The sequence below is a fragment of the Giraffa tippelskirchi genome, chromosome 10, assembly GCF_054371585.1.
Source record: "Giraffa tippelskirchi isolate mGirTip1 chromosome 10, T2T-mGirTip1v1.2.pri, whole genome shotgun sequence".
Lineage (NCBI taxonomy): Eukaryota > Metazoa > Chordata > Mammalia > Artiodactyla > Giraffidae > Giraffa > Giraffa tippelskirchi.
The window spans coordinates 57,070,247-57,084,102 of record NC_137284.1 but is presented as its reverse complement, the minus strand read 5'-3'; the positions used below and the strand labels follow the sequence as shown (position 1 = coordinate 57,084,102).

At 35.3% G+C, this 13,856-nt stretch overlaps 1 protein-coding gene across 4 annotated transcripts in view; it reads right to left on the bottom strand.

Annotated features, from left to right (window-relative positions):
• AKAP9 (A-kinase anchoring protein 9) overlaps positions 1-13,856 on the bottom strand; it is a 159,575-nt gene that overhangs the window by 52,797 nt on the left and 92,922 nt on the right. For all 4 annotated transcript variants that reach the window (XM_081531342.1, XM_081531343.1, XM_081531344.1 and 1 more), the window contains 2 exons: positions 11,618-11,823; positions 4,190-4,416 (listed from right to left, as the gene is read on the bottom strand). In XM_081531342.1, the coding sequence (XP_081387468.1) occupies positions 4,190-4,416; positions 11,618-11,823 (433 nt within the window). The remainder of the gene's footprint in view (positions 1-4,189; positions 4,417-11,617; positions 11,824-13,856) is intronic.

The following is a 13,856-nucleotide window of genomic DNA, read 5'->3' as shown; positions in this document are numbered from 1 at the left end:
CCCGTCCGCCCTAGAGCCCATGCTCTGCAACAAGAGAAACCATCACAGTGAGAAGCCTGTGCACGGCAAAACGAGAGAGCAGCTCCTACTCACCACAACTAGAGAAAAGCCTTTGCAGCAACAAAGACCCAGCATAGCCAAGAATAAATAAATTTTTTTTTAAAATTATAAAAAATAAAACTACTTAAAAATAACAAGTTAAAAAATTGTACCCAAAGACTCCACATCTCATTATGAATTAAATTCCAAGTTCCATGTGATCCAGTCCCCAGGTATCACTCTGACCTTGGCTCCCATACTTTCCCCACTCTTCTTGTTTCATCTGCATGGGCTTCTGTCAACCATAAAGAGAACCAGCACTGGACCACTTCAGGACCTATACTCACTAACTCCTTTGCCTGAAATATTCTTTCCCAACTTACCCACTGGCTGTCTCTGCTTGACTATCACATTATCAGAGAGGTCGTCCTTAACTTTCCTGTGTAAAGTGTCCTCTCCCCTCATCACGCTCTATCTCCCGTATTTTATTTTTCTTCACAGCAGGTATCACCATCTGGCATACAATGTTTATTTATCATCAGGCTCCACCAGTATATCGTTAGCTCTATGAGACTAGAGACTTTGTACACTTTGTTCAATGCTGTATCTCCAGTATCCGGGAAAGCAACTGTTATATACGAGGTGCTCAATAAATGTGATGAATGAGCGACTCTTCTCAAAGCATCAAGCCCTTCAATAAGCTTTACTTGTTCTCACCTCACCCTAAACATTCAGATGCTGCTCTTTTTTTTCTAGTCTCAGGTTACCCTATGCAGAGCTATTTACCTGAAAGTCTCTTTCACTGCAAAAAGGTGAGCAGTGTCAGCTCTGTTTCAGATTTTTATGACAAGTTAAAAAAAAAACAACCCAAGATAAAAGGGAAATATTCCATTATGAAGAAGAATCAAATAATGCTTCCTTAAAAGGGAAATGGAATACTAGTAATTTCACGAAGAGAACTATCCATTATTTTGGAGTTAAAATAATTGGTAAAAATATTCATCATGTTCAAAATAATTTTAGTTATTAATGAGAATATCATGAAGTCAATGTCTTTAAACATCTCTCATGGAAAAGCAGTAACTGAACTAAATTTCAAGAAAAATGTTCAAAGTTTCCATTCCCACTGCCTTAAAAATGTAATTCATCTACAGAATATCTGATTTTTATATCAAATGTCAACAGCTACTTCAATTTTTTTATATAATAGGTTATTAGTAGAACACTTCAGAATTCTGTGAGAATAATGTGGATATGATAATAATAATTTCTAGGTCAGTGGTTCTCAAACTTTAGTCTGTACTGGTGTCACCTAAAGGACTTGTGAAAACACAGGTTTTGGGGCTCCATCACTCAGTAAGGCTCAGGCAGGGCCTGAGAATTTACACTTTGAATGCTCTGTTCAGCGATATTTTAACTAAAAAGATACAAAAAAATCTACATGACATATCGCTGCTTTAGTACTTAACAAATTGAGAATAACCAGGCTCCTAATGTACCTCAAAGGGCCCGCCCTGGTCACATAAGCTTATTTGATAAGCTGTAATCTTAGCCTGGGAAACTGAGTGCTTCAGGTGGATATCCCACACTTGCCTGTTGACAGTGTTAATGGATTATGGGAACGTTTCTCTTCAGTAGCCTGAAAGAACAAGTCCAACCACTCATCACTTCTGATTTATTTACCCTGGTTTATTTACCCATGGAGCTTGTCAAATGCCAAATATATTGCATTAACTAGACTGTCCATAAATTACAATGGGTATCAGGTAGTAGCAAAAGTATTAACAGAGCTCAAGATCAAGGTCAAAGTATTCAATAGTGGTCAAAAAAGGAAAAGTATTAATAGCTGTTTTCATGGCATAAAAGATAAATACAGAAATTAAATAACAATGCAGCTGAAATAAGCAAAAAAAAAAAAAAAAAAAAGAAGAAGGATCATTTGGAAATTCAGTACAGAATTATCTATACTACACAACTTTCACAGAATACAGTAAATAATTATGATGCATACGCATTCAAGCATTAGAAGTGCTGAAAAACAACAGCTGAAAATGCTCAACGTGGTGCAGTTGACTCAGTAGAGTAGCATGTTGTTTAAGTGGCTTACACATAAGCATTCTAAAAGAAAGCCAAATCCAGCACTTACGTTAATTTTGTTAAAGACTTCAAAAGATATCAAAACTTAGTAGAAACCATGTATTTTTAAATTGTAGCTGCATTCATAATTTCAATGCTTGAGCTTGAGTTGGCTACACCTGAGGCTGATGAAAAAAGCTATAAACATAATTCTTTGATACAAAAGTATAATTTAATGTCTTGTCAAGTTAATAACACAGTGAGGTTGGTTTTAATTGATGCTGTTTCCTTAACAGCATTCAGGATGTTGAGAATGAAAAACAAATCATTTGTGATTACCATGAAGATGGGACCCCTATCATTCTTTGTGTAAATAGTCATCTTTTCTGTTTGTAAATATACAAAGATTTGAGTTTTCAGGAATACCACACGTTTTTTAGTTCTTTGTGGATGGCTCAGGAAAATCTGAGTTACTGAAATAAAGGTTTTTCAATCCTTATGTAAAGCAAGCTTCAGGAAAACAAAAAAATTACCCAAACATAACAGTTTCTTCTATATCATATTTATATCTTCAGAATTTATCTATGAAAACATTTCTGAGACCTACTTAACTGCAGATGAGTACTTTAGTTTGTTCAGACAATCAAGGAACAATCCAGAAGTTTAACAGTAGATACATGACAACAATATATTCCACTGGCCAATCAGTAAATTTTCACTGCAATGTGTGGTAATGTTAGGATTCTTCTGCTCTCAAAGATAGAGCCCATACTCTGTCACAGAAGAAAATGTAGACTGTATTCCAACAAAGAAAAATGAATCTGAGGAAAACTCTAATTAGCTAAAAACTATTAGGAGGTTAAATATTTCACTGGAAATATATATTGTTTTGATAATGCCTTCTTAGTTTAATGCCAATAGCAAATTACCAAGATGGAAAAAAAAAAGAATAATGGACTGATAATGATGTTAACCAAACAGTAGGTGGTTAACAAATTATTTCAATGGTCACTAAATAAGAGATGACTCAAAAAATGGTGTATAATCACTGACTTAACATAAAAATAAATGAATCTTGCATTAAAATATAAACAACAATATTTGTCAAACTTGATACATCTAATAGTCAATCCTGCTGCAGAAACAGAATGATTTCTTGAAGAAAAAAAGTGGCATCAATGGAGCCCAGACATCAGCAGAAAAAAGAGATCAAACATATTCTTTCAACTTCTCATCTTTTGTTTGAAATGCACATAGATTTAGAACAACGCTGAATAAAGATATCAGTGAAAAAATGTTAATAATACTGGCCCTGCAGCTGATGACAATGAGGCACTCATCTGATTAACAAGAGAGCTATGATTCCACAGGTAAATTAAATATTTAAAAAACAAGTGAAATTTCTTCATTTTAAAACAGCAAATAATTTAAAAAATTCTGCATAGAGTACTTAAGAGACACTTATAATACAGGGTGTAAAGATTTTATAGACCGAGGAAACTGCAAGTTAAGGTATAAATACAATGGTATATACTCTTGAAAGTTCTATGAAAATAATACTTTAAGGTAGAAACTGCTCCTCATTCTAATTAGCTACAAAGGTAGTAAAGTGAGGTATTCTAATCATATTTGTGAAAAGAATGCAAAAATCATGAAGGAGTTGTGGGCTTGATTTGTTGTATTTAACAGTACTGTTATGACATGTATGAGCAGATGGTTTATTTTAGAGATTCCTTATGCTATTCCTTCAAATAAATATATATATTATAATGGAATATTTCATACAATGGTAAAGTTAAAACCTCTTTTGATGTCAAAAAGGTAATGTGTAGTAAGAGTCTAGAAAAATCTGAAAATTAAAACACTGAATTTTAGAATTTAAGATTCCATCAGTAAATTATATTAACCCTCACCATTTGAAGACTATCGGTTGTCACAAAAACAACAAATTATTAAAGGGGAACCAAACTAGATTCCTGTGAGACAGAGGAGAGAAAACATTTAGTCGTAGTTTCTGAGCTTAAAAGAAAACCTACTTCAAACTCAGTGTATATTAACAATATAAGGAGGTTACCTGACTACTAGTTTCACTTATGGCTTCCAGGAGTTTTTCAACTGCTGCTTGTAGTCGAGAGCTGATATTCAGCATAAGTTCTTCATTTTCAGGGTCTATTTCAGGTCCAGTGAAGCCACTCCTCACAAGCCGCTGTGACAGCTCCGTTCCTTCCTCAGTTACTTTGGACCACATGCTACTGTCACTTCTTGGTATGTCACTTCCAGAATAAGAGGGTATAGATTCATCTGTAATCAGAATTATTTTGAAGGTATAAATCAATTATAATGAATCATTTCAGTAAAAACAAAAATTACAAAATAAAATCAAATTAAAACTTTAAATCACTGGAATGAAAGTGTTATTAAGATAACACTGTAACAAAACAAAATTGGCAAATTCAGAATGTAGTATTATTTGATGACCTACCAGGTATAAGAATGTGAAGAATAATGCTATGCTAATAGGGGTTTGCATAAATTAATACTTAAGAGAGTTAGTAGTTTTCCTTTGATAAAAAATTTTAAAATACCTTTCAATAGATATTTACTAAATGCCCATCGTGTAGGGTTTACTAAGTAATGGAGATATATAGGTGGCAAGATGTGGTTCCTACCCTCAAGGGCATTACACAAAAGTGTAATGAGAAAACAAATATTTAAACAACAACATAAAAGGAAAACACTGTGCAATGGGATATTCCAAGTGTATGGAAAGATGGAAGTGCTTGATTCTGTATGGAGAAAACATTTTGATTTCTAAGCACTATACTGGGCAGCATCACCTGCTTGGCTAGACAGTAAAAGGGACTAAGACCTTTTTGTAACTGGTTACTCCCAGGTGGCTCAGTGGGTAAAGAATCTGCCTGCAACGCAGGAGACACAGGAGACATGGGTTCAGGAAGATCCCCTGGAGGAGGGCAAGACCTGGAGCATCCCATGGACAGAGGAACCTGGAAGGCTATGGGTCTATAGGGTTGCAAAGATTCAGACACGACTGAAGCAACTGAGCACGCAGCACGCATACCAGGAAGAGGTTAGACTAATAAACAGTTCTAATTTAAACTGTGGCCTTATGTTTCCACACTAATCTTTTTTCTTATGTAAAGAAAACTGAGTTTACATGGGCAGAAGACAAAGCTTTGGAAGTGTTTTCTCTAAACTGAAATAAAAGCATAGGTTATTTATCACTTCCATGGAATACTGTACTCATCTGTGGCAGCTTGCTACAATCGAACAATGAAATTTCCTAAAGAGGAACTATCTATTCTTTTATTAACGTGTAGCACATATTTATCAGTAACTGTGCAAAGTTAACAAATAAAAAGCAGAAGAAATTTTAATTTCCAAGGTACTTGGAGTAAATATTCAGTTTGACACAATCACCCAAGAGAACAAGAGCTATTCTTTAAAATGTCTTGCTAAAGTAGCTGGTGCCATATGGAAGTCTCTCAATCTCATGCAGTAAAAATATCAGATGCAGTTTCAGATACAAAATCTGAAATCAGCACAATTGAACATTCTCTAAGTACCTCCTCTGTATAAGTCACTGGCTGAAGAATCCAAAACTGTATTCCAGAAAATGACTTAAAATGTTTGGTTATTATGTTGTGGTGGTTTCGTCACTAAGTCGTGTCTGATTCTTGCTATTACATGTGCTGTGTGCTTAGTTGCTCAGCAAAAGTTAACAAATTAACTTTTAATTTCATGGCTGCAGTCACCATCTGCAATGATTTTGGAGCCCAAGAAAATCAAGTCTGTCAGTGTTTCCATTGTTTCCCCATCTATTTGCCATAAAGTGATGGGACCAGATGCCATGATCTTCATCTCCTGAATGTTGAGTTTTAAGCCAGCTTTTTCACTCTCTTCTTTCACTTTCATCAAGAGGCTCTTTAGATCCTTTTTAGCTTCTGCCACAAGGGTGGTGTCATCTGCATATCTGAGGTTACTGGTATTTCTCCCGGCAATCTTGACTCTAGCTTGTGCTTCATCCAGCCCGGCATTTTACATGATGTACTCTGCATATAAGTTAAATAAGCAGGGGGACAATACACAGCCTTGATGAACTCCTTTCCCAATTTGGAACCAGTCCATTGTTCCATGTCCAGTTCTAACTGTTGCTTCTTGACCTGCATACAGACTTCTTAGGAGGCAAGTAAGGCGGTCTCGTATTCCCATCTCTTGGAAGAATTTTCCACAGTTTGTTGTGATCTACAGTCAAAGGCTTTGGTGTAGTTAATAAAGCAAAAGTAGATGTTTTTTCTGGAACTCTCTTGCTTTTTCTATGATCCAATGGATGATGTCAATTGGATCTCTGGTTCCTCTGCTTTTTCTAAATGGAGCTTGAACCAGTTCTCGGTTCACGTACTGCTGAAGCCTTGCTTGGAGAATTTTGAGCATTACTTTGCTAGCATGTGAGATGAGTGCAATTGTGCAGTAGTTTGAACATTCTTTGGCATTGCCTTTCTTTGGGATTGGAATGAAAACTGACGTTTTCTAGTTCTGTGGCCACTGCTGGGTTTTCCAAATTTGCTGGCACACTGAGTGCAACACTTTAACAGCATTTAAAGTAGGAAGTCAAGAGACACCTGGAGTAACAGGCAAGTTTGGCCTTGGAGTGCAAAATGAAGCAGGGCAAAGGCTGACAGAACTTTGCCAAGAGAACACACTGGTCATAGCAAACACCCTCGTCCAACAACACAAGAGAAGACTCTACACATGGACATCACCAGATGGTCAACACCGAAATCAGACTGATTATATTCTTTGCAGCCAAAGATGGAGAAGCTCTATACAGTCAGCAAAAACAAGACCGGGAGTGGACTGTGGCTCAGATCATGAACTCCTTATTGCCAAATTCAGACTTAAATTGAAGAAAGTAGGGAAAACCACTAGACCATTCAGGTATCACTTAAATCAAATCCCTTACGACTATAAAGTGGAAGAGACAAATAGATTCAAAGGATTAGATCTGATAGACAGAGTGCCTGAAGAACTATGGACAGAGATTCATGACACTGTACAGGAGGCGGTGATCAAATAAAAACTGAATGTATTGATAATAGGGACTAACAATTTATAAATACTCATGAGTTCAAAATGACAAATTCAAAATGAGTTCAGATATTGTACAATGTATATTACAAAGTCACTAAATAAAATTAATGTAGCCTAAAAAATGAATGATAGTTTTGATGAAGCAAGAAATATTAACAGCTTACTCTTTGGTGCTAAAACTAAAAATACATATATCACATCTTTAGCTGAGGGATTAAATGCATTCTAGTGATATTTTCTTTTAATGGATACAGAGAATTTAACAAATCTGAAGTAAAATGATGGTCTGACATGACGATAAGTCAAGGCTTTGTGGAGTGAAAGAATGTGGAGAAGCAAGAATGAGGTAGGACAGAGAGCTGAGAAAAGGTAGCTAAAAGTAGGCTGGATCCAAGTTGTGAATGACCTTAAATTTTAAGAAACTGGTGGCTTTGTTATACATAATGGGGAAGTAAATAATTTTTTGAGTAGGAGTATCAATTCTATGAATCAGGAAGCAAACTGTATCAATGCAGAAGGAAGGGTTAGGGAAGAAGAGTCTGGTTAGAGAGCTATTTCAACTGTCCAGATGAGAAATGATAAAGATGGACGAGGCCTGGTTACAGGCTGGAAAAAACGGAATGTGTAAGACAATGAGGACAGAAAAGCAGTATGAGATGACTGGGTTTTTCCAGCTTAGATGACTCTCAGACGACAGATGAGTCTTTAAGAGAGATACTAAAAAACTAGGAGAAAGTGTGTATAGTAAGCATGAAAAATGATTAGTCGAAGTGCTAATGGGCTACATGGAGGAACGACATTAACTTTGGAAAGTTGGGAGTCATCTGTAGAAAGGTGAGAGGTGAACCTTGGAAGTAGCCACGTTTACTCCAGGAGCTATATGTAGTGAGAGAAGGACACACAGTTGGCATCTCTGTATAGGATAAGCCAAGAAAAAATCTCTGTAAAAAAAATTCAGAGAAAGACAGGAGAGAGATGTTCCAGGAGACAAGGAGAGAACAGTTTAAAGAGACTTCAATGATCCTGTTTGTCGAGAAAGGCAAACAGGACAAGAACTGAGATGCTACTGGATTTGACAACTGCAAGGTCACTGTTGTCCACAGAGAGAGCGGCTTTGATACTATAGAAACAGAAACCCAAGCTGTTAGAAGCAAGAGTTGGTTTGATCTCTCATAGAATTTGTTGTGCATTATCTTCAGGAGAGGGCAAAGTTGAGAAAAATCATTTTTTCTGTAATATTATGAAGATACCAGCAAGTTTTAGGGTATAAAGAAAGAATCAGTGGTAAGGAAAAAAACTGAATGATCAATTTGATGAACAGAATCATGATTTCAGACTGGCCAACCACTCAGACCTGTATCTGAACCATGGTAGATGACAGTGATCCAAAAAGCCTTTAGTCATTTATTCTGTGGATTAAACCATGTTCATTCCATAGAGAGAGCAATCAGCTTCTCAGTTTAAGCAGCGCCCGTGATAGGATAGAGCAGTCCCCTGCCCTGGCCTGAAGGGCTCCAACTAGAAACCACTGGTTCCAGTCTGATTTTTGTACCTGACATATGACTAAACTGAACTGAAGCCTCAGGAGAGTAAGACACTTGCCCAAGGCCACAGTGAGCTAGAAGGACCTTCTCAGTACTAATCTAGTATTCTTGCTATAACATCGCATTGCTCAAAAAAAAAAAAAAAGAACGCTGCAGCAAATAAGATTCAGTCCCTGGTCTTCTAAGGAGGAGGTATAGGTATTTTACCATGAAACCATCACAGTGTAGGCCTACAGGACATTTCCTTTCAATACCTCCTAAGGAAACTCATGTTTATGAACTTGTCTAATACTCACTCAAGTTCAAGCAATTCCACAATGGCTCAAAATTTCCCTTCACTTTCATAAACTAGGTTGCTCTTATGAGGAAGCAAACATTAGCAAGTCAATTATTTTTTTTTAGAGAGTGAACGAGCCCACACACGTTTAAAATCTAAACAAGTTTAGACTTGAGAACTGCAAAGAGATTACAAGTGCTACTACCCACAACAAAAAGTCATATATAAAAATTGAAGAGCAAGAGTTGTTTATGGAGAAGGAAATGGCAACCCATTCCAGTGTTCTTGCCTGGAGAATTCCATGGTCAGAGGAGCCCAGTAGGCTACAGTCCATGGACTCACAAGAGTAGGATACGACTTAGCAACAAAACCACTACCACCAGTTGTTTTATAATCAGATTAAAACTGAACTTTTTGTTATATTAAATAAGATACAAAAGAACTATTTTAGAAGTTCATTTTAGTTTTTGCAATAATACTCCCATTAAACATATGAAGAAACACCAGAAAAAAATCTTACATATGCAACACAGTATCAATATTTTAAAGACTGTACTTTCCTCAGTTTTAAATTACAAATTCTTTAAATTCTGTATTTCCTTCAAGATGTAAAGTGAATCTAAGTGCCCTCAAATGATACTAGTGATCTTTCTAATTTTGTTACTAAGACTACCACATCACTACCAACACAATAACATAAAAACTGACTAATGGATATTATACATTCTAACACCAGCAAAATTCTTATCTCTGCTTTAATAGTCTTTATACCATATTTCTTAACAGTGGGTCTAATTTCTTCTCTTGTGTCTTAGTATTATTCATTCAAAATCTATTGATAATTAAATATTTATTTTAAAAGGCTTAATAGATTCAAACATGTAGAAAATGGTATTAAGTAAAACATTAAGTACCATGATTTTATTTTGCCTTGAATTGAAATTTCCGTGCCTTCTTCAATGGACTGAGAATTGTTGTGAAGCAGAGAGCAAAAAAAAAAATTTTCAATAAATGTTTGTAAAATTGAACTGATAAAACTACTTATACTGAAAAACTACTCTATTATTGGATATCTTAAAATAGTAGCTAGACATATTTATATTTAAAGATTTAGAGGACTATGCAAGAAAGTGACTTCCCTGGTGGCTCAGACGGTAAAAGTGTCTGCCTACAATGTGGGAGGCCCGGGCTCGATCCCTGAGTCCGGAAGATCCCCCTGGAGAAGGAAATGGCAACCCACTCCAGTACTCTTGCCTGGAAAATCTCATGGACGGATGGAGGAGCCTGGTAGGCTACAGTCCATGGGGTCGCGAAGAGTTGGACATGACTAGGCGACTTCATATATATGCAAGAAAGTAGGCCAGTAGACCAGATGTCCTTCTAGGTCGGCTTTATCATAGAAAAGGAATGTAAACATAATCTTCTACATGTGAGTCAAATTACTAATTTATATCTTTTCATAACTATGGGAGCACTGCTCTGGAAGTGAGTTTGCTATCTTTTAAGAAATGTCATTTGCCGAACACCTTAGCAACCACTTTGAGAAAAGTCTAGGAGAACTGCTAACAACAACAAAAAAACTTCCTGTAACGTACCGAACATTCCTCAGAGTGTCTTTTGGATATGGTGGAGGTCTTACAGCAAAATGCCCCTTTCCCAGATGGTTAGGTGAAACTAGCTTATGAAATGATTGTTTTTTAAAAAGCATGATATGATAAATACTTTTACAATGAGATCAAGAAAATTTTACTTAATTCTTCTCTATACATCAAGATTCATATGCAGAAAACAAACAGCCCTTGATTAAGAGCTTAACAAACAGTGAAATTAAAAAAAAAAAACATTTCTACAAAGTTTGAAACAAATGAAAAGAAAATTTTAAGTTACAGTATCATTTCACCTCTGACTTCACTAAAAGTAGTTTTCAACTTAAGTTTTTAAAATCAATTTTAGTTAAAACTCCAAATCAAGCTTTTCTCTGCATTAGAAACATTAAGTGGCCAACCCATATTTAAGCAAACTTTCTCTAGGTGGGATAATTTCTTCTCATTTTTCCACATGAAACTTAAAACAGAATGTTCTCAAAAATTGCATAACTGGCATTTTTATTTTTAGATGCCTGACCTCCAACTGGGGAAAAGTTCTGGGGTATGGAACGGCAGTGAAGGAAGGCCTTGATCTTCTGGTTCAAGTGGCCGGACTCTATCTTTCCCCATGTGACAAAAACTTTCCCCTTTAGAGGGTGGTTTCAGGACATTGCTTATACCACGTAAATATTGGTAAGAGTCTTGAGTGGTGATATGAAATTTTTCTTTTATTGGTGGTGAAATTAAATAGCCTTTGATTTATGTAGCACAATAATAACCCTGAGTATGTGTAATGACAACTCTAAGACATCCATTTGCAAATGCTAAACAATGGTGTTTTGAGATTAGCTCTAGTGTATTTGTGTTTGGAGGATTTTTACTGGAAAAGAGTATTCTTTCTTCTATATTTTCACTAATAATGTGCTTGAACTCAGCAAGATTTACTGAAAATAATGATGATAGTTTCAACAGCACATAAAACTTACCTCCTGTCTGTTCTTCATGGACACAAGACTTTATTGGTGGCTCTGCTTCTGGCCTCCAAATCAGGCTGGCAGAAGACTGGCCTTTACTAGATCTGTCTAAAATACCCAGGACATGGCGACCGATTGTTTCTTCAACAGCTGCTGTTGTCTTTACAACTTCTAAGAGGATCTTCAGAAGTCTGTTATTAGCTTTCTGGAGTGCATACCTGTATAGGTAAGGAAACATTCATCAAAATGTTTAATCTTTTTAAAGCAAACACTTAGGTCTACAAAAGAAAAACACACTAACAAAACATCTGACTTAAAAAGTAAAACTTCACATGATCCTGTTAAAAATAATATGCAGTAGCACCTACAATGAAGTGCTTTTTGTATTTATTTTAAATTATAAAATTTGTTTTCTTCTGAGAAAGAAGAAAACAGTCAACTAATTTCTGAAAATGTGCAGCATTTTACTGACCTGAAAGAAATCAAATAACTAAAGTTTTAAGCTAGTAGCTTCTAAATTAGAAGAAAATTTTAGGGAGATGCAAAAATTAAGTTTCAAAAAGTGTGCCCAATACCTAACCACAAGCAAGTTATTGAGCTGGTAAGACTATTCATGGTTACTCTTATATATTTTAACCTTTAAAATATCTTTTTGTATCTTGAACAACATATTCTAAAATATATTCAAAAGTTCCACCAGGAAAAATGTTTGTGCTTCTACAACTTAATGGTGATGATCTATATGGCTAAATTACTAAAATAGGCAGAGACCTGTTTTTATAAAGGTCTACAGTACAATTTCACTATCTGCCAACACCAGAGGGTTGAAAACCTCAGGCTGCTGATTATTATATCTGCTCCAGAGACAGAAACTTCTCAAGTTACACACACCATACTCATTTCAGTCAGCAGAAGGAACCTATTTTCAACCAAATGGAATTAATAGTGCATCTCCTTCTCTTCTTTTTAACAAACAATACATTGTTATTTTAAGAAATTAGAAAATGCTCCTACCCACCTACCAAAATATCTTAGTACTCAGAGATAATCATGGTTAACATATTAATGCCTACGCATTCTAGGCATTCTATATATTTGTCATGAATATATATACAAAACAAAAATGGGATTATCCTGGACAAAGTGTTTTTTACAAGCTTTCTTTTGTCTTTAACACAAACATCTTCATGTGTCAAGAAATACACTTCCATAAATGGTGATTCAGAAGGTTATCTGATTAATCTTCTGAATAACTAAACTCTCTTGTCCTAATAGCTTAATTCAACAAAGGTACTATGGTGGCAAACTATACATTTAATACACATAGACAAAATAAGAGACTTTCATGGGAAAAGGTCCTCTGACTTAAGACACTTTCTCTTCAACTTCACATTGTGGGAGATCACCAGCAAACAGGTTAACAGCTATTTGTTTTCACAGGCACATGACATGACTATTTTAAGACAAGGTAATAAATGGAGCAGTTTTCCTTCAGCATTTGTCAAGTGAAAAAGACAGTTCTATTTTTACACTGAGATCAAGTTCTCTGGTTACATAAGGAAGGATATTAAAAATAAAACTCTAAATAATTTAGTTAGTAGGAAGTAAGTAAAAGGTTTATTTCTTTGACTTTTTCTCAGGTTTCGTTCAAGCCTCAAACACCCCAGGGCTAGGATAATTTGAAAATATTCCTACATAATAGAAATACTTCAAAATAAAAGGAAGGTAAAAAGAAATAAATAGGAATACTCATTTATCAACACTCACTACAAAGATTCCTAAAAGATAAACACTGTATAATTTTAAAAATATACCAATTATACATAAATAATATAAAATAAACATTTTGTTTATTTTATATTGCCAAGGTAACTCTAATTTTCGTACACTGTCTTTCTTGTTTGAGTTCCATACTGACTGTGTTCCAAACTGATGATCCAATGGGGAAGCCAAAATCTTAGGGGCCAAATTCCTCCATGCAAGCTGAGGAAGGAGGTTAGGAGGACACAGAGGGTTGACAGTAACAGAAATTGGAAAAGGAGGAAATTAAGTTAGTAGGTATTAATTTTAATTTAAAATTAAAGAAATTCTTTTCATTTGAACAAAACAGATTTTAAAATATTGTGCCTAAAATCCTTAATATTAATGTGGGGTAACTAGTCTCATTTTTACATGAATCTCTATGAAAGCAAAGTAAGGGAAAGTTTTGTTAACATCAGATCATGAATTTATTCCTCCATAAAAGTGGGAT